This window comes from Halichoeres trimaculatus, unplaced genomic scaffold (assembly GCF_033239565.1).
Source record: "Halichoeres trimaculatus isolate MK-OKI-2021-1 unplaced genomic scaffold, fHalTri1.1 fHalTri1_scaffold_12, whole genome shotgun sequence".
NCBI lineage: Eukaryota > Metazoa > Chordata > Actinopteri > Labriformes > Labridae > Halichoeres > Halichoeres trimaculatus.
In genome coordinates this window covers 11,625,235-11,650,032 of record NW_027437190.1, presented here as the reverse complement: position 1 = coordinate 11,650,032, position 24,798 = coordinate 11,625,235, and the positions used below count along the sequence as shown (strand labels likewise).

The 24,798-nt window shown below is 42.1% G+C and overlaps 1 protein-coding gene across 1 annotated transcript in view; it reads left to right on the top strand.

The window, feature by feature from the left end:
- The window catches only part of znf407 (zinc finger protein 407), a 184,102-nt gene that overhangs the window by 78,589 nt on the left and 80,715 nt on the right, over positions 1–24,798 (top strand). Inside the window, exon 6 of the mRNA XM_074684332.1 lies at positions 23,169–23,335. Within this exon, the coding sequence (XP_074540433.1) occupies positions 23,169–23,335 (167 nt within the window). The remainder of the gene's footprint in view (positions 1–23,168; positions 23,336–24,798) is intronic.

Genomic DNA, 24,798 nt, shown 5'->3' with positions numbered 1-24,798 from the left:
AAGCACAACACAGTAACTGCTGCAGTGTCCTTTTCACTACTTATCCTGCCTCTTGAGACCCCGCCACCAGCAGGAAAAGTCCACACAGTGAGGAATATGTATGAAAAACTACTTTAATAACAGCCTCTATTCAGAGAGGGTTGGACAGTGGATCAAATAGGAAACTGGGAGAAAAAAGTGTGGAGTGACATTTAGGCCCCATTTAAACAACGTTTCACCCCAAAATACGCGGCGAAAAAAAAAAATCTGCTTTTACACAGAAACACTGAGGGACTGAAAATGCTGAAGTACCTGTGCCAGGTCTGTAGTGGGCGCTGTACCTGTCTTGTTCATCTGGCATATTGGAAAACGCTAATTGCGGAAGTAGAGCAACAGATGCACATTTTGCTGAAAGACAGTCAGCAAATTTAGCAGATTCAGCAGCTCTAGCACAACACGGTAGTCTGCCACAATCGTGTATATGCGCATGCAGAAAGCGGAGCGTGATGTCAGCGTTTCCACTGTTAACTCCCTCTTGATATTTACACGGCAGCAGTGGCGGCAGTGTTTGAGAAAAAATCCACTATTGAGGCTGTTCTAAGAAGTTTCAGTTTTAGGCCAGCTCATGTAAACACAAGGCTGAAACACGACAATGCTTTTGCATTTCACCTTAAAACCGTTGTGGTGTGAACGGTCTCTTAGGACGGAGCCCGTAGGTTTGACTCAAACCCAGGTAGCCTGTATTTGACCACCTCCTACTTTCTAGTTCTATGAAACACATTTTCCAGGGTTGTGCTGCTTCAACTGTGAACCTTTACTTCAAAACTTGATACAGAAATACACACGATGATACATTACTATACAACTTCAACTTCAACTTTACTTTATTTATACCCGTGGGTAGATTTGTCTTGCAGACAGAGTGATCACATTTACGACACAAACGCATCACAAAGACTGATTCAGTAGGATACAATATGATGTGATATTGCATAAAACAGTGTGGTTCAATGCACTACAACACAATGTAATGTGATGTGACTCGATACAATACTGTTTGATACGATACAGCGATATATGGTGCCATATGGTAGGATACAATGTAACCTGACCAGATATGATACAATTTGATATAGGGATGTCCTGAACTGATACACAGATTGGTATCAGCGCCCAATATGACTATTTTTGGAGGATCAGGTATTGTCGGATTTCATTACGTGATTAGGACCAATCCAGTGTTTTCTGCACTGTCACGCTTTACAGCTGCTGTAAATCAAACCATGTTGTAAACATGTCCGCTGTGTGGGACTACTTCTCTTTGGAAAGCAATAGGAAAACAGCGTCTTCCAACATTTGTAAAGTGAGTGTTCCTCAAAGAAGTACCAACGGGGCTCACTTTAATACAACAAATGTGATTAGTCATTTACAACAGCATCACCCAACAGAGTAAAGGATTAATCAGAGAAAGGTGCTGTATCGTATCGGTATTGGCAAATCATATCATAAAAAATTTGGATCTGAAATCAAAAAGCCTGTATCGTGATGTCCCTAATATGATATCCCCAGTAGGAAACTTGACTTGATTTTCATAAGTGTGTGTGTGTATGTGTATTTCATGTCAGAAGCTGTGAGTTTTGTTTTTTACCTGATAGTGCTTAGCTCAGTGTTCTCTGTTCTCACAGCTCACTGGTGTCAGCCTTGTGCCACACATTACATCACACACATCCACACAAAAACACATCCACATCCCCTTTTTGTATTTTTCCAGTACAGGTGCGCTCACATTAACACAATTGTATGCTCCCACACCGGCAAACTGCCGTCAAAAGATCACTCTTCCATCCCGTTTTTCTCATTCATTGCGCTCGTTCATGCACACTTAAACACCTGCCTGCGATAGACACACACCCACATGCACACGCACTGCTCTAAGAGGGAGGACAGCCACAAGGTTTGTTCTATTTAAACCTGTAAAACACGGTGTCATCATTTTTCTGACAGTCCTGCAGACAGAATTTATCTCATCATTAATTAACCATCATATTTCCAACACAGTGCAGCTTAATTAGCACAAGGTCATTGGGGAGGGCTTATTAAGTGGAACAAATTTGGGCAAGTGTAAGAGAGGAGGCAGAGGACGGAGCAGGAAAGAGGAGGAGGACGCAGGAAAGAGAGAAAGCGAGGTGGGATGAGAAGGAGATAGGCAGTGGGAAGAGATAAAAGAAAGGAAGAAGGGAGGAAAAGGAGAAAGAGAGGAAGTGTGTGTGTGTGAGTGGTTTGGTCCAGCATGACAGTGGCGGCCCAAAGATTGATGGCTGTGCTGGTTTTGAACGCCCAGTCCTGAAGACTAGGACGGCAGCTGAGGGAGAAAGAGAGACAGACAGAAGGGAAGGATGGGGAAATGTGTGTGTGTGTATGTGTGTGTGTGTGTGTGTGTGTGTGTGTGTGTGTGTATGTGTGTGTATGTGTGTGTGTGTGTGTGTGTGTGTGTGTGTGGGTATGGGGGTATCTGAACCGGCAACTGGGGACCTCTGAGGGGTGGGGGGGTAGGAGGCAGTGGGGGAAGTTGGGGGGAGCCAATTGCAAACATATGCTGGCTGGCAGGCGGTGGAGAGATGGATTGCAGTGGGACAGTGTCAGAGAGGCAGTTTCATCACCATCTCTGCGGCCCTGCTCACCTGGTATTTTTAGAACACTGGGGAGATCTGTTAGTCAAAGGAAGAGAGGAGGAGGAAGAGGAGGAGGAGACCTGACTAGTCGTACGTAACGCCAACCTCCACTTAGCCAAATCCATCCTCGGAATCAAACACAAAGTTTTTTTGAGTGGGAATCTGTGAGAAGTTCCACTGGTTTGTGTTTTAAAAGAATGATGATCGATGCTATTGATTCTTCTTTAGTCAATCAGCCAAAAGTTTATCGATCGACCGGCAGGAAATTCATCCCTGTTTAACCTTTTCCATGCAGTCCTGGGCAGTGCACTGCAAAAACTGAAATCTTATCAAGTTGTTTTGTCTTATTTTTAGTGGAAAATGTCTTTTTAGACTTGATATGAGCCATGCTCACCTGACCAGTCCAGAAAATGTCTTACTTCAAGTTATTTAACGACAAAAATGAGGTCTGAGTTGTTTGTAATTAGTATTTTTTTCCCCCATTGGCAGATTTGTTTTACTTGTGTTAAGCAACTCAGACCTCATTTTTGTTTTTAAATAACAAAAAAAAAGACATTTTTCTGGACTGACCAGTTGAATGTGGCTCATATCAAGTACAACAAGACAATTTTACTTTAAATAAGACAATAAACACTTGATAAGTTTTCAGTTTTTTGCAGTGTGAGGATTTTCCTAAAATAAATAAAGTAGGAGACTTCAGTTTTTTTGTAATATAAAGTCTACTCTCAGCCTCCGTGCATGTTTTTGAAGTGCGGAGAAAACCCACACAAACATTTAGCCTTCAATGAGGTAACTTCTATAAGGAACAGTATATTTCGTTATCCAATCAGAGCATCCCAGAAACAATCAGTCTCCTCAAATAAATACCACAGAAAACACTGGTCAGGTGACTGGCTTTAAATACAAAGCTAATTTTATCCTGTATATCGTTAAAGCCCCAGTGGGGGGAGGGGGATCAGAGGGGAGGATGGGTGAGATGACAGACTCGAACTCTCTGACAGGTTCTTGGTGAGAGAGAGAAAGAAAGAGAGCTGAACTGTTATAAAGTGACACAACTGGGTCTCTGTCTCAGTCACACCACCATTCCTCACTGCAGGCACTGAGCGGAGAAGAGGGCTTTTTGTCCTTTTGTCTGCCTTGCATGTGTGTGTAATCTTGTCTTTGTATCCCTGTGAGGACCACATGTCCCTACAAGTTGCTAAAACCTAGAATCTACACTGTTATTTGTTCATTTAATGTTTGTAACAATCTCAAAAGGAGTTATTGTCACATTATACATCACAGCTGAGGGTTTTAATAAGGAGTTGTCACTCTTGTTATCACCCACTTGTAATGTGATACAGAGTTGAATTATCCCCGTTCCTCAGCGCATTTTCATCTAAATTTATAATCTCCCTTATTTAGTTAATGGATGCACTGTGTGAGCCAGCCTGGAGGGAAAATGCTTGTATAGTCTCCAAAATCTGTTCAAGTATTCCCCCTAGTTAGATTTTATTGGCTTTGATTGAGTGTTGCACATCAAGTATGCTTTTCCTGCTTGTTCACAGGAGAACAATATTGTGATGCTGACTGATACATAAGAACAGGAATCAAACTTTATTTACTGTTGTATTTTTTTAATGTTCTGTTGGGAAAAAAAGAAAATATTGTGTATCACGTCCTTTGAGATGGAACTTTCTATACACAAGTTAAACTGACATCCATGATATTATGGTTGAACATTAGTGCAGTGTGAGAAAGTGGGTCTTTGTTGCCGTTACATTCATACTCTGCTTTTTTAACCGTCATACTTCACCTCATAGTTGATTTTATTTCACTCCTTGAATCTCTGATTTCTTGTAATACCATTTTAACCTTGGCGGGTGTATCCATGTGTGTGTGTTTGTGTGTTCATGTGTGTGTATATAGTGGGTCTGCAGGCACCTAAACCAACACTTGAACAACAAGGGAGGGGCCAGAGCGCCTGACTGACGGCAGCGACCTTGGCTCAATTGCTTGTAATTAGTTCTTTAAAAACAGGGCACCAAAAGACAACTGACCTGTCTCACATACCTGTTTTCATAGGTAATTGTTAAAACGCCTGCCATTTTCACGCCTGTAATAATAAACTCCTTGAACTAATACACTCATCACTCTTGAAACAGGAGTGCTGACAGCACAGAAGAAAGATATATTTGTTTTAGTTGAGGAGGGAAAAAACGGCATGAAACAAGCAGCTGGAGCGAATGTTTTCAGTGTTTCTGGGAGATGTGTAATTGCTAAAATCTGCTCACAGTTTTGCTCAAGTGCTGTTGCTGTTTGTTCCACAGTGTTACTGTATGTCTGAGCCAAAAGCGTTGGAGCTGTAATCCCTCGGAAGAAAACAGAAAACCAGGTGAAAAGGCACGAACACAGATCCAGAAATAGCTAGCATGATGCATGCAGCGCAGGTGGGATGACTCAAAATGAAGAGAGGCATATTCAGAGCATCTGTTATTACATGACTGTAGTGAGATGTTCGTAGAGTCTGAGTTTGGAAGAAGAAACTCAGTTTTGATTGAAACTGCCAACAGTAAAACACATTTTAAAGTTAGTAACTGTTTTTGGTCTTTTATGGTCGGTTTTGTAATTCGTTTTTTTCTGTTTTTGTTTGAGGATTTTTGTTCAGTATGGTAGAGATTCTACGGCAAATTCACCTAAAATCAGACATTACAGTTAATCACATTACAGGACATTGGTGGCCTCTCACACTGGTACACCACAGTTCCAGCACCATGTCAGTATCTTTATTTTTCAAATACACAAGCTCTGGTCAGTCACATCCCTGTGCCAGGGGTCCAGTTCTGCCGAGTGGGCATCTGGCTTTGCAGCGCTTTGCTCTGGGCTTGCAGCCGTGTCCCAGCATGCAGTGCAGCACGGCCATATTGCCCCAGCACCGTGGGCCTGGACTATCCAGGCTTGACTGGTGGAGCTGGGGCGGAAGAGCCCTGCGTGGAGCCAGCATGGTGGCAATATGGACCACACGGAGCAGGCAGGGGTCAAATCACACAAAAACCACCAGCCAGAGTGTGTGTAAGTGTGTGTGTGCAGAGCACGTGTGTGTTAGTGTGAGGAGAGAAAAGAGAGCGTTAGCTGTAAGATATGGAGATACAGGGTAGATAAAGACAACCCCTAATTCATTAGGATAAATCCTTTCCCTTAATTATTGATAATAAATCTGCTCTTTAATCTTCCTCTTTCTTCCTCCTCTTATCTGCCCTGCGTCAGCACTTTGCTTCTCTGGCTTGGTGTTGGGTGGTAAGGCCTAGTTTTCAGCCACCCAAGGGCAGAAGTCAATAACATCCCGTGCTGCTGGTACTGTAAGCAGGAAAGTCATCAGCAGTTTTTTTTCTTTTTTTTTTTAATAGATGCAGAAGAAAAACATGCGTTTAAATCTAGCAGGGATATATGAATGCATTGCAGAACATTCAAAAATCATAAAAGCATGAAAAAAACAGATGAAGGGAAATACATTTTTGTCCTATGTACAAGTTAAAATAAATGTCAAATCAAACAAACTAGATGTGAACTGCTGTATGGTACAGAAGGAGGACAGTGAGACCTGCAGACCCACACACAGCTGTGATCAATGCAGTGTTGTAATCTCTCCTCAGCACCAGTGGGCTGATTTTGTGCGCTTGCACTCATGAAACCCCAGTTTCCCAGAGGTCTGTGCAGCTCACGTCCCGGCGTGGTACTGGCAAGGCCTCAGCGACCCCTACCTCACCTTTGTGTTTGCTGGCTGCTTGTTTGAACAGGAGCCAGCGGACAGCGCCTCGCTGTTTACCCTACTCAATATTTCATGGAGAATGAACACTCGCAGAATGAGGGATCGCGTTAATATTGCTGTTAAAATTAAGCGATAATTAAAATTTGTTAGTTTAAAAGCCATTGCAGTCTATAAAAGTTTGATTACTGGAAAATTAGGTGCATTAAGTTTTTATGGGTTGGCCCATGCTATCGCTTGGGAACGATTTTTATGCACTTGTCATGGGCATATGGTGCAGAATTGTGGGAGTGTGTGTGTGTGCTTTCATGGGTGTGTAAGGGAAGCATGTTGGTGAAAAGCTGACACAGTTTTTTACTAAAATCTTTACCCCTTTGGTCTTACTCATCATTATTTAACACACAGTATTACCATGGCCTGCTTGAACAACTGTGGCATAATGCCAATTATAAATCAGGGCCTGTGTAAGGGGTCAAAGGTCATCTACATCGTTGCTGCTTTATGGTCATGTAGTTTGGCCAGTGATGTCACATCAGCAGTCCTTCTTCAGGCAGAGATGTTTTTGATCACTCTAATGTCCAGCTCTGTGTGTCAGGGTGCACTGGGGTCCTATCAGCTCAGATTACTAATAATAATGTAAGTTTGCGTCTGACAGCTTGTCCCAGAGTTGGAAGCAACTCGTCACATCAGAGCAGCTTGACCTTGACTTGCAGAATAAATCTGCAGCTGTACTTCGTCTTTTCGTACCAGCGTCTACCTCACCTCACCTCGACAGTCCACCTCCAGCAGCCCCTCCAGCTTTTGAAGTTTTTCTCTCCCTGAGAATGATGTCACCCAGCGCTGAAACCCAAGTGACATTACTCAAGCAGACAAGAACGGAGAATGTGCTCAGTTCACCTTCATATTCATTTCACATCCTGTGGCACAAAACCAGGCAGTTACACAGTGACACAATTGTGTGGCTAACTGTTGACAGCGGTTGGACATTATGCGCTGTGGGACTGTGGAAAAACTGGGCTGTTGCCAGCCTGTTTTTCTTTTCTATTGAAACATCAGACTGTCATGGTAGAAATGGATGTTGCCAGGCATCACTAATGAGCCAATTAATCAATGAATTAGCTGAGCAGCGATTAAATTAATGCGAGCTGGACAGGCGAGCGGCAGTCGTGGTTATATCCTGGGGAAGGTGATTAACACGCACACAGAACAGGCAGCGATCAACAAGGCCTCTATTAAGTTGAACAACTTCCTGAACTTTTCTCTTTTTTAGCTAAATATAGAGCTGCTTAATCCACTTTGTTTAATATGGAGCAGAGAAATGTTATCATATTTTCCCATGTGGCTACGCTGCAGCACTAATGTGCTGTGGAACTCAAGAGAGATTGAGATGTATTTACTTTTGTTATCATATTTCTTGATTACATGACACAAGAGGAATAATTTGCCTATAATTAAGAAAACCTTCCCTGTCATAAACTCATGTTTAATGAAATCCGGTTGGGGTGTTCAAAATATATACATAAAAATGGTGTTTAACAGAAATGTTGATGTGTGTAAGCATTTCTATTCTGATACGATGTAAGGGTGGGCGATCTGAAAAAATATCTTTATCACATTTATTTATGGGAGAATCAGAATATAATTTTACTTTTTATGACTTTCTTGCCACTTACTTACTGAACTTTTTTTTTTTTACAAGGTACTTCATGACATTATCTGATTAAAAAATCATTCAACAGCTATTCTGTACAACTAACATTTGACAGAAGTGAGAACATAACTTAGATCTTAAACCATTAAACATGATGTATTGTTTACATTCTGGACAAGTGAAAGTTAAAAACAATTTCATTATGTATTGATGATGATGATATTGCTATCAGAGTGAGACTCTGTCTCTGTTTACCATCTTTGCAGAGCACTGCATGTGTAATCTGACACAAATGGACAGTTTTTCACAAACACTGGGATCTCACATGAAAACCTTTGTGATATTTGGTTGTTACACAGAGTTCGCTGTTTTATAATTTAGTAATGTGATGCATTACTTTTTGTTTAAAACTGAAGATTGTTTTCTCAAAGAAATGACTTTTTTACGCTTTGAGAAAAAATGAATTGTCCTGAACCATTGGTTGTGGACATCATATGGAAGAAGCTATATGTCCAAAAAGGTCTTATCCTGATGTGTGTATCTGTGTTTGTGTGTGTGTGTGTGTGTGTGTGTGTGTGTGTGTGTGTGTGTGCGTGCGTGCGTGCGTGCGTGCGTGCGTGCGTGCGTGCGTGCGTGCGTGCGTGCGTGCATGCGTGCGTGTGTGGGCGTGTGTGTACAATACATTAATGTAAATCAAAAATACTGTAAAACCATGTATAGCTTCATCAGTTCCATGATTTAACATCATCAGCATCGTGCTCCTATGACCTGCTCGGACTAAATGTTATCCACTGGGGGTCTGTGAGGGCAACCTCCAGGTCTCACTTTGTGTGGGTGTGTTTAGTGTTTAGCATAAAACAATGCAGAAGCTCTGTGTGGGCGATGAGTCCAACACTGTTCCTCATCATCTCCCCTGTCCAAAGTCTTCGGCCCCCCCTCTTCACTCTGCTAGAGCCGAGATGTTACAGAAAGAGGGAGGTGGGTGGCTATGTTGGGAAGGCTCCCTTGATTATGTGACATCCTCCGGAAGAGTGCTGGAGTTGTTTCCTCCATTACTTAGAGGGGGAAAAAAGAGGCCTTTTCACTATTGAGACTGTCACTCTCAATTTGTGCTAACGGTAAGCATGCACGAGGCCTCCTGGATATTTCCCCCCCACCTGCTCTTACACCACTCCCACTCACCCCCCTAACATACCCACGCCATCTTAGCCTCCCCGCCCCCCCTGCAGCGGATCGCCGTGGTGACAGTTTGATTAGATCATCAATCGTGGCCGTTAACAGCGGTTTTCCTGAGCACCTGGACCGGCAGGTCACAGCTGGCTCTGAGCTACTGCTGTCCCCATGACCCAGAGCTGTGTGTGTGCCTCTGTGTGTGCGTGTGTGTGTGTGTTGGAGTATGCTTGCAGACATACTCGTGCACATGTGGTCCATTTTTTTGTAGGCAAAAGCTGCTCTTTGGACTGTATAAGTGAACATTCAAGTACGTGACTGTGGATTTTTGTGTGGATCAGTTCTTTAAAAGTCACTTTGAGTGGCGAGTGTTCACTTTTGTGCTTACATCACCTCACATCTGTGTCTGTGTGCAAGCACATTATATTTCATTTAGGAATTATGAGTGCGTGCATGATTTTTAGAGCTTAATTTGGATGTCCTCTGCAGTTGAATAAAAATGAAAAATATATTCTCCCAGGGGCCTTTAGACCCACCTTGTTATTTTGTGATATCTGTTTGTGTCTGACCTCAGAGGTCAAAACGCTAATGGATTCTTCAGTTGTTAAGTTGTGAAAATACCTATTAGAAAATGCAGGTAACAGGAGAAAATATGAGTGTTGAGGCATAAAAACTTACTCAAAGGATAGAATTAGAAAGCTAGAGAAACGGTTGATTCAAACTTCGTGGGGTGCACATCTGTATCTGTAAGTTCCCAACCAGATACTTTACACTGTGTTGTTCTGTGTTTGCAGATACACAGATACCAGGGTGTAGCAGTTATGCAGGATCATCTGTAACACCGCGGACACACTCTTTACCATAGCAACAACACAGCGTACTTTAAGAACACACACAAACATAAATTCACCTGCTTCGCCTGCGTCGTCTTCAGCTGCTGCATCAGGTTCCTCGTCGTTCTGGTAAAGCTGTTAAATTTATGGGCTAACAATAATGGGACAAAGTGTGTGTCTCATTGCGATTCCTCAGGTATTCCATGATTAAATAAACGTCCCTGGTCTTTTCATAAAGCTTGTTTATGGCGGCGTGGCACCATATGCTACAGCTTCCACCCCACCCACCACTCTCCCTCTCTCTTTTTCTTTGTCTCTCCCTCCGTTTCTCTCTATGCTTCATACACTGCCCTACACCGCCTCTACCAGATGCAGGTTGGCCATTATTCTGTGGCAGAGTCGTGGTGGAGGAGCTAAAGTTGTGAATTAACATGTAGAAGCCATTACAGAGTGATGATGATATCCATCTGCGGCGTTCATAGGTGCTACTTAGTGGATTGTCTGCGCTGTAATGGCAGAAATTGTAACAACGGGAGTCTGTTTTATCAACTCCACGGTCTGCTCACCACTTTTTTTAGTGAAGTAGACACTCAGGTGTGACTTATTTGCTGGATACTACTATTTTTTTTTTTTGCTATGTAGAGCCCTGTGTGAATTAAGTCATGACATCACATAAAACACTTGAGAATGACTATTAACAATAACTAGAAAAGCCCTCAGAGAGCACAGACCTCTACCAAGCATATTGTGATTGTGACAAAACACTTAAGTCCTACTTTAATGTTATACTCCCTTTCAGCAGACTGTCTGCCACAATTTGGTGTTAGTTGCAGGTTTGTATGATAATTTGTTACCTGACAGTGTTGAAAATTACGACACATTACATATTTCATATTCCAGATCTTAGCATCCAGAATATTGCCAGGATCTGGATCAGAGTTTTACATTCATCAGAAATTATGGTGACCTTGTCTTGTATTGTTTTGCAAAGCAATCCGATCATTTATTGTGGAGTTATATAAACATATGGTGAAAACGGCCCTTTCTTACAATGAAAAAGAATCCATTTAAAAAATCCTGGATCCAGACAGTGATCTGGATCACCTCCAAAATTTAAACACTTATCCCTTATCCTATTACGAACATTTCTTGAAAATTTCCTCAAGATCCAATGGATACTTTTTGAGTTATGTTGTTCACAGATAAACAACAGACAAACTCTCCCAAAAACATAACCTCCCTGGCGGAGGTAATTAAATAAAACAACAATCATGCCTTTGTTGACTTATGTTGTCTGAGAAATTTGTGCAAACTGAAAATGAATTAAAAGACAAATCTAATACATTTTATGTGCGTTTGAAATACTATCACACATTAAATTAAACATAGCCTTAATTCATCTTACAGTGAGTTTTGTCCAATCTCAGGATTGCACTCATGCAAAAGGTAAAGTACTGAGAAAAAATAAGTTAAGCATGAGAAAAAATAAGATAGGTCTGCTTGTCTCTGATCTTGAGGAGAGTCAGGGTGTCAAAATTTAGAAAAGAAAATAATAATGATAATTCAAGGAAATGTTCAAGACTAAAGTCTCAGTCTTGTTTATAGATCATGTGCTTAGGTTCATGTTTCAAGCCACTTCCTCCATGTGTGGCAGGACAGCTTTGACTTCACAAACTCAGGCAAAGCAGCAAAAGTTGGGACAGGTCATTAATTCTCTGGATCATTGAATGACTGTGTATGTGTATGTGTATGTGTATGTGTATATGTGTGTGTGTGTGTGTGTGTGTGTGTGTGTGTGTGTGTGTGTGTGTGTGTGTGTGTGTGTGTGTGTGTGTGTGTGTGTGTGTGTGTGTGTGTGTGTGTGTGTGTGTGTGAGAGAGAGAGAGAGAGAGAGAGACAGAGAGAGTTTGTCAGTGTTTAGGGGGTTGGAGGGGGGAAAAAAAAACAGTTGCTACAAAGCAAAGTCAGAAAAGCAATTAACTCCTCCAGCCAGGACATGGCAGTAAACACGTGTGATTGTTCACTTTATTGTCTTGTTTGGTTCATTCACTCGTGTTGTGGTGGAAGTCCACAGACACAGGGACTGAGTCTGTGTACTCTGGACTTAAGTTGTGATTATAAATAGCCGTTTCACATTAACCCCCTCATATGCTCTACAGCCGCCCAGATCACCTGAGTGTTGAGGACGATAAAGGCGACTCTCTCCCTCCTGTCCGGCCCAACAGCGTAACAGCTCCTCGACTAGTCCCCCCCCACCCCAATGACCAAGATTAATGAAAGCTCTGCCGTTTTTAATTAGCACGGCCACAGTCATCAATTACGTCTGCCCCACCCCAAATACAAATATTGTTATATTTGGGGGAAAAATTCTTGATTTATTTCATTGTGGTGGCCAAAGGAGTGAGATGAATGGCCTCCCATCATGGTCATTTGCAGGGATGAGGAGGAGGAGAAGGAGAGAGGGGTGGGGTAATAAGATCACGGGGGTGGGGGGGTGGGGGGTGGGGTGCAGGACATGGACAGGGAAAACCATGTCTACAGGGAAAGACCAGTCTGGGTCTGAGTGTCCCTGTGCTGGGATCAGACTCCGACTGTCCAGGAAGTAATTAGACTTTCCTCCAACCCAGAGACGCATTGATACAAGTTTTTCTTCAGCTGAGAGGAGAAGAAAGAGATTTGTTGCTGAAGTGAGTATTAGTGAAGGTGTTTATTGTAACAGCTTTTATTTGATTTAGGGATTTCAAGCAGAAATACTGTTCAGGAGTCACTGGTAGCTACGTGACAATTATTCATATACCCCAGTAAACCATGTGCACATCCACACACCTAATAAGAAAGTGAGATAAAGACAATGCTTATCACAGTTATTGCATTTATGCTAGTAAGATTTATTAACTGATATGATCTGAACATGCTATTTCCAGCTGGAAAAGTTTGCACCTGACTGAATCTTCTTGTAAGTTCAACACAACTTGTGGACAGTGACAGAAATTGACTGTCGCTTTACTTTGCTTTTGTTATTCAGTGGGGGTTAGCAAACGGCTCTCAGATGTGCTTTGGTAAAATACAACCACTTTGGTAGTCTCTTTGGTAGAGACAATCAAAAATTATATTTTGTAAGATGAGAAAGTCGTCACAAAATGTATTTGTGTTTTTTTTTTTAATAGATTACAGAATATTCAAATATTCAATAACCCATCCCTGGTTTTAACTATTATCTAATACCTGGTCTCGCCTTAAGAGTATTTTCTGAAAATTAAAGTTAACAAAAATTGTTACCAAAAAAAAAAAAAAAAATAGAACGAAAGAAAAAAAAAAAAAAAGTTATGGTCCAAGACTGCTATCAAGTTTCCTTTTTTGGAAACAATTTCTCCTTCTTTCTTTCTTTTTTTTTTCTTTCTTGTTTTGGCCTTTTTGGCTGACAACACATCATTGAAATCTGCCCAAAGATGTCCAAAGTTTCAAAACAATGAAGTGAAACTTAACTGAAGCATTTACTTTTTACTCAGTTGTAGACAAAAAAAATACAAATTCATGTTAATCATGTGAAAAGTGATCCCAGTCTCTCCATGTTTAATCTGCTAATCTATTTGCTTTATACCATCTCAATGGCCTTAGTAGGACGTCAAATGTATGCTCAGATTAACAGCTACAGTGTTTGGTCTTACAGCACATAAAATGTCTCACTGATTTCTCTGTCCAACTTTTGTTTTTCCATTGCATTTTTTATCCTTTTTTTTATCTCTGGGTTAGCTCCTTAAAGCTTCTCAATGTAACTAAACATTTCTTCCATTTCCTTTTTGTTCTTGAACACACATACTTTGCTTTTATCACTGTCATATAATTTTGATCCAATCCGTCCCTCACTTTTCTCTATGCAATCAGGGTTTTTTAAATTATATCATATGTAGTTTTCAGCATGAATAATCATCATCTTGACCAGCACCAGTTCCAAACGTACATCTCTGGCTTGTTATTTAAACACAGAGAGTGGGTGTTGTGTGAATAACACAAGGCCAACATTTTCTTCCTGTCACTTTTGATGTTCTGTTTACGGCTTGCATTGGCAGCCACGTTGGGGCTGCTGGCTCAGTCTTTGCCCTCGACTTTACATCCCTCATTACAGTTTCTACACCAAGCAGGGGCACTTAATCCATGTAGCTAGGTGTTGAAAATAAGACAGCATTAGCAGAATACTGTGCTACAACTTAATGGGTTCGTCCTTGTGAAAAGAAATAGGACTGGTGCCAGATCCTCTTTTTTCCTCCCTCTCTGTTGTTTTTCTAACACTCAGATCCAGAGGTTGAGTCTGAATGTGCTCCGTCTGGTATATTTCAGCGATAGTGAGTGCAGACTGGACTCGTGTAGTTAAATCCGGCCGTCCGGCTTGTTCTGATCCAACACAGCAGAGAAAAAACACAAGAGTGCAAACAGAGTGTTTGAATTGAATCAATGCCTTTTTCAACTTTCTTTTTTCTTCACTTTGCGGGCTACTGCTCAAACCCAAACTAAATTTGCTTTTCTTATATTTGCATTCTTGTATAAATTGAGTTATGAAGAAAAATAAACTCTTCCCTGTACCACTTATTTAAAGAAGAACAAAAGAACAACAGCCGACTCGTTCATAAATGATTAGCCTCCTCTCTGCAGTTCTTCACACTTGCTAATATCAGAGCAGGACATGTCGTAATAATAATGCGAGGACGCTGTTTTATGATGTGCGCGGCTCATTTTCTGTGGTTTGGGAGTTTGGGAGTTTGGATCTTTGCACTGCGGTGAGCCACCAGCCATTTCACTTATACCAGTCACACACATGGACCCACACACACACATACACACAGATTTTATACCCTTACTGCCACGGCCATCGCCTGCCCACTGACTCCAGAGAGAAGGGTGGGAAACATCCTGAATATTTTATGAAGCTTGGGAACCCCACCTCTGTCTTCCCCACCCTGCAAACCACCACCACTATGTCCAGCAGTGCACACACACATACACACACGCAGTAACGCACACACTAGCAGAAAACAGAAATAATGTTTTAAATGCAATCATTGTCAGGCCCAAACAATGTCATTTATCAAGGGAGCATTTGGGACTGTATAATAAGTTTCACATTATTAATACAATTTTTCATCCTCTGTCAAGCCTATCTGATTTATGGCACGCGTGTGATCTAAGGTGATCATTGAATTACAATTCCAGTAATAAGAGAGAGAATGGACCTGGTCTTTTACTTCTGCCCAGTGGAGCACACACAATTTAGAACACACACTCGTGCACTCACACAAAGTCCTGGATAAACAGCCTCCAGTTGCAACACACAGCAATTGCACACAACATACGACAAGAGTCACAGCCTCGCTATCTGTGTTATAACTTTTATCGGAGCAAATGTGCTAAATATTTGTGATTAAAACCAGGATGGCAGCTCCTGAATTTTACAGAGAGGAATTGGAGAGACAAAAAAAACAAAAAACAAATGAACCCGGCCCTGTTAATTAGATAAGGGACAAAGCTCATTATTCTAAAATGATAGCAGGGCCCACAGAGTAAATATGAGGGCTCAGTAATGGGACAGAGATGCACGTCGTTACAAGGCCGAATGATTTACAGCTAGATGCTCTTTGATGTATAGACTGTACCTTTTATTAAGTGGCTGTTGTTACGGTCACTGGCTCAGTCATTTCCCTTTGTGTCTAAACAGAATCCATAACCAGACACAACCCGACCGTTCAGACCCAGCCGCTCCACATGGCCACAGACATTACAGGCATGTCGGCTTTCCTTTCCCACAGCCACCTTCTCTTACACCCCTCGGCTCGCACTCAACAAACCAGAGATGCTTATGATGCAGATAATGTAATCTAACAAACAACAACAGCAAATAAACAAATGGGAGCGTGAAATAATTTTGAGGTAATTAAATAACAAAGACAGACTCCCATCATAACACTTGGATCCAGTTTGAGCAAGTATTTGCACTATTAGCGGTCGTGCTTCTGCTTTATCGAATTAGCTTGTTGTTGAGGGCCCGGTGATGGGCGTCATACATCATCCTGTTTGATTTCTGTTTAGAGCGAATTTGGGGAAGCTGCTAATTGGATTGTGGGAGAGCAGCCCCGGTTAAAGATGGTAAGCAGCGGAGCAGACTTGTCCCCCCCAACTCTCAGCCCCACAGGCTTCCAAAACGCCAGCTCTCCTCAGGATCGCCACAATTTATGACACATTTTCTGGGTATTCTTAAAAGATAATTAGGTTTATCACCCATTTCTTCCCCTCGCAGCCCCCCTTTCCTTCCCTTTTGTGTACCTGTGAGCACACAATCGCAGCACAAAAACATAAATATTTCTGCAGCACAGCAGCGCTGGCAGGTGAGCCTAATGAAATTCTAGGAGTGTAATTTGATTTACGAGGTGCTAATGCGGCCTGATATTAGAGAGAAAAAGCTCTGATATGGCTGCCTTGTGCTGTATTTAAGGCCTATCAGAAGCCTGATAAAGAGCATCCTGTCCTCAGCACTGCGGCTGAGTTATTGTTGCAGATATTCATATTGATAGTAATTCTTCCCGACGCAATTTAGTGCCGGCAATATATAAATATGGAGATAATAGTTAATTTTGGTGGCTGCTCAGATTGCGATGCTTTAAATTCAAGACTTACAAAAAAGCCTTTGAGCTGTGAAGCATCTGGACACTTTTTAAAGTGCCGTTTAAAGGATGTGTGCGCGGGTGTAAAAGAGGCCTTTGACCGAGCCGTATCACACAAATCAGATTTCCAGTACTTTTCGGCGGCTGCTAATTTCCTCAGGAAGCTTTTTGGAGCTCGTGATTTGTAGTTTCTGGGTTTAAATATTTTGATTAATAGTCAAATGTTCAAAAAAGCTATTAAGCCTTTAAATTAACCAAGTGGAGAAACAAGACATCACACCAGTACTCGCTTCCACACAGAGAGGGAAATCATCTCAGGCTGCTTTGTTCAGAGTCATGTTGTTTCATTTTCCAGCAATATTGTAATTTAATGCTGCGAGTGTGTGTGAGTGTGTGTGTTCCAGTGTGTTTATGTGTGTGTCCACTTCCTTTGCTCAAATTTAAGTCTGTGCTCTTCAAAGTGTGTTTGGCTCTGTTGAGCTATGGCTCATAATAAAAACAGGCAATAACAGGGCCACCACACAGGGACCTGGCCTTTGTGCCTCCCTGCCCACCCCTCCTCGCTCCCCTCTCCCCTCCGTGCCACCTCCTTCTCCTCATGGCCTCTCCCCACCCCCTAAGTTATGGGCTGAATAACAGCGCAACAATATTAAGATAACATTTCCTGATTGTTTGTCAGGCAGGAGGCTCCTTCACCCCGCTTTCATCACGTCCACCGTGTTCATTAAATTGACAATTTGTATTTGCCCTACAGCGGGATAAACAGGAGCTTATCTGATGGGCCTGGTCTTTTATTATTTATTTCATTATCTTTTTTTTTTTTTTCCTCCTCTCCTCCCCCTCTTTCTCTGGGGATTGAAGGTAAACATAAATCAGCAGCAGCATCTCTGTTGTGCGCTGTTGTTTATATTGCAGTCATATGCAGCAGCAGTCCTCTCTGAGGAGCTTCATCTACAATGCTCTGCAGACACGTGTGGCCTCTTCATGGGGGTTTTTAGTCGCTGCTCCGTGTGACATGCCGGCTGAACACTCCTGCAGGCCCAAGTATCATGTAACTCACATGATGTTTCACTTTGAAATGACCTGCTGCTGGGATCATTCTCGAGCAGTAGCTGAGTTTTTCCTCGTATCTGCAGCAGGCTGGAGATTGTTGTCTGTGTCCACTTGAATGCTAACTAGCACAAATTAGGAAACTTATTTGAGCACCAGCAGAACACATTGACTGCAGCGTTTCCTAAAGCATTTCTCCTCAGCGCTGTGAGCGATGATGTTGCCCAGTTCGATATCTTACCCTAGGAACAAGCCTGTCGTCGGTGAACATTGTGCAGGCAAACGAAAAATAACGAAGCCAGCGTTCTTACTTAGGAAACACTTGTCCCAGAAATTTAATCTTTTGCCCATTTTTTATCCAACACCCCCCTCTAATCAGGTTTCAATTGACTGCCACTGAAGAAGGAGACTCTTCTCAGACACATGCATAGGTCCGAGCAGAGTCAGACACCATTTAAGGCTTACTCAGTCTTCCTCCCAATATCTGGGAGAGCTCAGGGCCAAATGATTTAATCTTCATTCAGCTAATTTAGTCTAGATTTAAGCTGCCGGGTTGTCGAAGTGCAGAGTGATGGAGTCTGAAAACAGGATGAGAGGGAAAAGAGGGGAGAGGAGGGCAAAACGGAAGGAAGAAGAGAGGGAGGGAGGGAAACAGAGAGATAAAGATAGAGCGATGGAGGGAGGAAAGAGGGAGACGAGGGAGGGAGGAGGGGGGCTGAAGATGATGATCCATCCTGACCCTAGTGAATGCTGTCATGTTCCTCCCTCTAGGTAATCTCTCTCACTCACTCGCTATTTTGCATGTGAAAATGCTCTCCTGACAGTTGCATATCAGATAAATTTTCTCTCTTTCCCCCCCTTTCCCTTCACCAAATAAACAACAGTCTTCACTTTGAAGTTGTCTGTTTGTGTCAGTTTGGCTTGAGGCGAGAGTCGGCCTCTCTCCCTCCTTCTCTCTTCCTCTCTTTCTGTCTTTGTGTTGCAGTGTGAGAGAAGCCGCAGATTATTTCCTCTCACCGACCGACTGGCCAACACAACATGAAAAAAATAAAACACGGAAAGCTGTCCAAAAAGGCCGACACAATTAATCCAGTCAATTAAAAGCTGATGTTTGCTCACAAGCCAGTTAAATTAGTGAGATTCTTTGTGGGGAGCACAGGTGTCAGTCAGCTCAGCCCTGAGATAGACTCATTCTGTGAACTGCAAAAATTATTATTATTATTTTTTTTTTAATCAATTTTTGTTCACTATCTTAAAATCCTGCCTCTGTTTCCCCAACATGAAACCAGCCTTGCACACACTCTGCAAACTCTCCTCAACAAGCCCCCCCTCACCACATGGGGGCGATAGTGAGCACATGGTAATGAGTCAGGTCTTTTATCCAGCCCCTGTTAGAGGTACAGTAACTCCTCCTGAGGGATTCATATCACAATTAAGGCCAGTGTGGCCTGTGATGTTCTGACAGTAGCCCTCTACGCCTGAACTGACGACAGGATCACACCACAGTATAGATATGCTAATGAGTGACAGTATAGACACAGCAGCATGCAGCTTTCTGAACGTACAGGCACCAGGCCCACCTGGGTCTTTGAATAAATCTGCACCGAATGTCAATCATGTCACCGTGCTGCGTGATCAGAAGGGAAAAGAAAGTGTGGCAGGGATGGAGAGAGAAAAGGAGGGAGGGGAGATGGAGGAGAGAAGAGGAAAGCAAAGATGTAATGAGTGGAAGTGGAACTTGCTCACAATTACAGTTCAGTCTCGCTTTGGCCTCCTCTGAATGTTAAGAAGCCAAGGAGCAATAAGTGAGAAAATAGTGAGAAAACTGATAAAAGGCCCCTTCTTCAGCACTTTTTGTATTTTTGTACTTAAATTATTTTTTTTTATTTTTTATTTATTTTTTTTGATGTGGGGAGAAACGTTATCAATTACAGATTATTATGATATTAAAATGTATGTTGTTTATTTTTAGACAGGAGCCCGATTCACAAAAGGATTGTAAAGTTTTTGTTTCCACTCAACCTTTAAAATTAAGCCAAAGTGTCCGTCTTTCACAAAGCAAGCGCCAAACATTTACAGCTCTACCAGCTGTTTTCATATCTTTAAATTAACCTTTGAAAATGAGTAACATCACAAACACCAAATGTCAAATTCACAACCACTGGTGCTCACAGCCCTGAGCAGTTAGAGTGATGTGACCGTGTGTTGATGGTCATAAACATTCAAATTTTGGGGGGATCAAAACAACAATCTCACCTCTGGAGGACCTAAAAACAACTTATCTGCACGTCTGCAGCACAGAGTGCAGATGTAGCAGCTCATCTCAGACTGAGGGTAGAATTTAATACTTCTGTTTAAAATAGGCCCAGAACACAGGTTAACTAACAATAAGCTTTGTGTTTTCTAAAAATCTTGAGTTTTAAATTATCTCGTCTTTTTACTTCAAGGGACTTATTAGGGATGTGCTGATACTGATCCTGGATTGGTGTATTGGTGCCCCTCAAAGCTGGATCGGTATTAGTAGGAAGGGGCCAATCCATGGTGCTTATACAGGCAACGAGATCTGTGCCTTTTTGTACCAGCACTCTTGGCTACTTGATTTAAAATGTTACCTTTGATGCACTTTATTTTCTTTTCTTTTCTTTCCTTTTTTTTTTTTTTTTTTTTTTTTTTTTGCAGCATTACCAGTCTACAGGGGGTAAAAATTTAACATTGAATAGAATTTATGTATATTCTGAAGCATTGTTCTGCTGCTAAACATTTAAATATCTTATAGTTTAAATAAATATCAACTCTTGGTAATTCCATCTACTCATTTTTTCCTTTTATCTCAAACATCAACAGTCTTATCCCACAGTAGGCTGGTTATTATTTAACACTGGAATCATATTGGTGGATACCCAAAGCACAGGTATAGGTATCGGTATTGGGACCACAAAAGTTGGATCGGTGCATCCCTCCTTATTTTTCCTTCTTGGGGCCTAAAGGTTTGAGAGAAGGACGGGCTGTGTCTTATGCTTTTTAACATTGCATACAGTTCACTGGTGGCACAAAAAGAAAAAAGTATGCGTCCCTAGATTTCTGAAATTGAGACTTACAGAAGTTTCTCATGCTATGTTGAACTTGAAAAAAGGTTGCTTTGGCGGCATTTGTGAATTAATTGTGGCTGTTTCGTTGCTTCCAACTTCAGTCCTTGAAATCATTATAAAAAGTCCTCAAATACTTCACATTGGCAGACCTCTCCCTCTCGTCCTTCTGTCTCTGTCTCCTTCCTTCATACACATGCATAACTACGTGCATACAAAAATCCCTCTCTTCTTTTCTGTCTTTCTTTCTTTCTCTCTCTGTCTCTCCTCTACCTCCTACCTTTGGTGTGTTTTGCATGGTGCCTGGCTGTTTAGAGGCAGTATGCATATGTATGGGCGAGACGGTGGATCGTGACGGGATCTGACACGCGGGGACAAGATCAAAGCGCTCCATCTGATCCCATAAAAACAGACGCAAACCCTCCTCTCATCCTTACAAAACCCCCACTGATAGTCAACTCTGCCAGGCCTGACTCCTCCATCTTCCCTCCTCTCCTCCTGCCTCTTCCTTCTCCCCTCCATCCCAGCATGCTGCGCGCCCATGTCAAGGCCTGCCTGCCTGACTTTGCGATTACGCCCCGTGATAAACAATGGCCCGTTTAGCTCATAAAGCAGGAGTGTTGTGCATAATGCTTACAATAAAAGATAGCATCTCTTCACTCATCTTATTTACCTCTCCCCCGGTGGCACGGGCGGCGAGCCGTCCCACAAATACTGCAGGGAGGAGGAGAAGAAAAGGGAATGCAGACGCAGACATACATCTGCTGGTCAAATAAACACTTGAACAAATCACCTGATGAGAAAGAGAGGAAAACAGAGAAGTTAAAAGACGTATTTGAGCTCAGAGCCAGGTGATGAAGGCACCATTTTAAAGCCACACCATCTTTCCTGGTAAGTGAGCTTAAAATGTCCTCTGAAATAGTGTAGGATGACATCCATATCGCATTTACATTCATCTTCATGGAGCATATAGATTGATATGGAAGCCAGGACACATTTTCTTTTCTATCTTTCCCTCTCCCCATCTTTAATTCCCCCCTCTCCTTCCTCCCCCTCCCTCTCATTCTCCTTTGCCCCCCCTCACTTCTTCCAGTAAGGAAGATGTATGAGTTTGAATTATTGATTCAGACACATGCTACATGCTGCTCGGAGTCATTATTTGTTCAGGTGAGTGTCATGCTGCTCGCTATGAAACAGATACCACGGGGATTAAGCGACACAATCAGGACTTAAAGACAGCCGCCCTCCCTAAAATAACATGGCCCTCGCTGTAAGACGAATGCTCCCCAAAAGCCGACTTCATTTGTTTATGACTCGCACATTAGTCATTCTGCGCCTAAATTATAGCGCGGGGGTAAAGATTAATTCAAGCACAGGCTTTTTCTATTGTTTTTACTTCAGTGTGTTTCTTGAAGGCTAATAACGCAGCAGATGAATATAGGTGCAAACATCCTACACAGTGGTATAAAAACAAACAAAAGATGGAGAGTTTTTGTCGGCTGTTTGTGTGGAGGTATGAAAAACAGACAGATGTCCAGAGTACAGAAGGATCGCTTTCTTCACAGAGGCTTTTGGCTCCGTGAAACAAAAAGCAGCATCTCATACCTGATACTGACCATGTGATGCACTAAACAGAGCTGATGGTACATCCAGAGATTATGAGCGCGCACAGAGTTTCAGCTAAGATGATGAGAAACTCTGAACCAGGAGCGCTAAGAGGGAGGCAAGAGGTAAAATGTTGCTAACTGTTCATTTAGCCCTGGCTAAGTGGTCAGGGACACAGGACAGGTGAACTCAATTCTCCCCACTGGCCCTGTAGGGTGTGTTTGTATGTGTGTGAGTGTGTGTGTGTGTGTGTGTGTGTGTGTGTGTGTGTGTGTGTGTGTGTGTGTGGACTGTAACAGAATTTCTCTAGTCCTCTGGGCCCTGGTGCAAAGCAGAGAATAAATGGTGGAGGTGGCAGGCCAGGACAGAAAAATCAATGCCTGCTTATACAGACATGACACACCAGCAGCCAACTGCATTCTGTGTGTGTGTGTGTGTGTGTGTGTGTGTGTGTGTGTGTGTGTGTGTGTGTGTGTGTGTGTGTGTGTGTGTGTGTGTGTGTGTGTGTGTGTGTGTGTGTGTGTAGATGTACAGCACGCACTCATACAGCCGGGTGCTCTGTGGGTGTGAGCGCGAGTACCCAACAACCTCCATTTCCTTCCTCACAGGGTAGATTGTCTAGCATTTTACGTCAGCTTTGGGATCAGTAAATAACTCTTCGTTTTTTTTCTCCTCCTCCTCCTCCTCCTCCTCATTCCCCTCTGCCTCTCTTCTTCTCCTGCAGGAAGTTCGAATGCAACTTGTGTGAGCGCTCCTTCAGTGAAAAATGGGCCCTGAACAACCACATGAAACTGCACAGTGGGGAGAAACCGTATAAGTGCGCCTGGCCGTCCTGCCACTATGCCTTCCTCAACCTGTCAGCCATGAAGGACCACTACAGGACACACACTGGTGAGACACTGAGAGCCAGCAACCTCTATTGTACTCCCCCATAAACACATCGACTGACACCCTGAGCTGCAAAATGCTTTTTTTACAGGCTTATTGTGTTTTTTTTAAGTGGGAGACAGAAGGTTCCTTCTCAAGAAACACAGACTTGAATCATACAAAATGTCCTTTTTTGTGCCTTTAAAGCTGTCCACAGTTTAACAAAACGAAGTTTATGTGCTAACTGTGAAAATCTCACATTAATTATGAATCTTCACAGCTTTGTTTGGAAAAAAAAATATGCACACGTTTTTGGCCAATAATAGCCCCGACATGTCCATCTGTACCGATTTTCAACATCCAGAGAAAGTGGAGAAGCAGTTTTTGGCCGTCTCGCAGACTCTGCTCTTACATTGTTTTACACTTACCTCCTGATCCTGACAGCATTGTCACAACTCTGAGATGTTTTAACAGCCAGTAATGTTTAAAAAGTGACAATAATGGCCAAAGAAAGACAGAGAAAGATGTTTGGATTTCATGTTTGTTTTTGTTTTCTAAATTCCCAAAGACTTAGAAGGTTGCTTAATGAGTGGAATGAAGGTGGTGTTTTCCCCAAATCCAACTGGTTTTCATGTGTATTTCCCCAAAATCCATCTGGTCTCCAAATGTGTGTGTTCCCCCAAACCAGCTGGTCAGCAAGTGTGTGTTCATCGAATCCATCTGATCCTCACAAGTGTTTTCCCACATTTTATCAGCTCAGTGTGTAACTGCGTGATGCTGGGCACAAAAAGTATTAAAACACATGAGATTTATTTATTTAGATTCATCAAATGATTTTATATAACATTCACCTGTCATCCAAACAGAGAATCATCAAAACATCCGAAACTCTCATCAGGTAGTTTTTGGTTGACAATGAAAATGATTGAACTGTGATGCCTCTTATGCCAAAAACAAACAGGCCCATCACCAACAAAACTGACAGAGTCATTTTTTAATGCCTGTAACAATTGTGATTGGGTAGGAGTCAGACATTCTCAGAAGAAACAACTCCTTTTACATTTTTCCAAGGTAGATTTTCACAGGCAGTGACTACTTTCTCTGAAAAACGTATTCCATGTGTACTGAAAAATCTGAAAACTTGTATGTTTTGTCTCACAGGGGGCACCAAATTCAACTCAAACAAAAAGTTTCTCAATAGGGCTTAAAAAGGATTCAAAACACTTATATTGCAAAAAAAGAAGCCTTATTGTTCAGTGAACTTTTAGTGACTTTTTCTCTTACCTCCCATTGAGCACCTAAAAGGATTTCAACAAGGATTTTTGATTAAAGAAAGACGGGATGTTAGGTCTTAAAGTCTTGTTGGACATTTTGAACATTTGCTGAAGTCACACATGTAATTAACTTATTCAAACTCAATTCAGATATTTTTCAATTTTTTTTCTGGTAATAACGTTGACTTTTGATAAAACATTGATTTTTTTAAC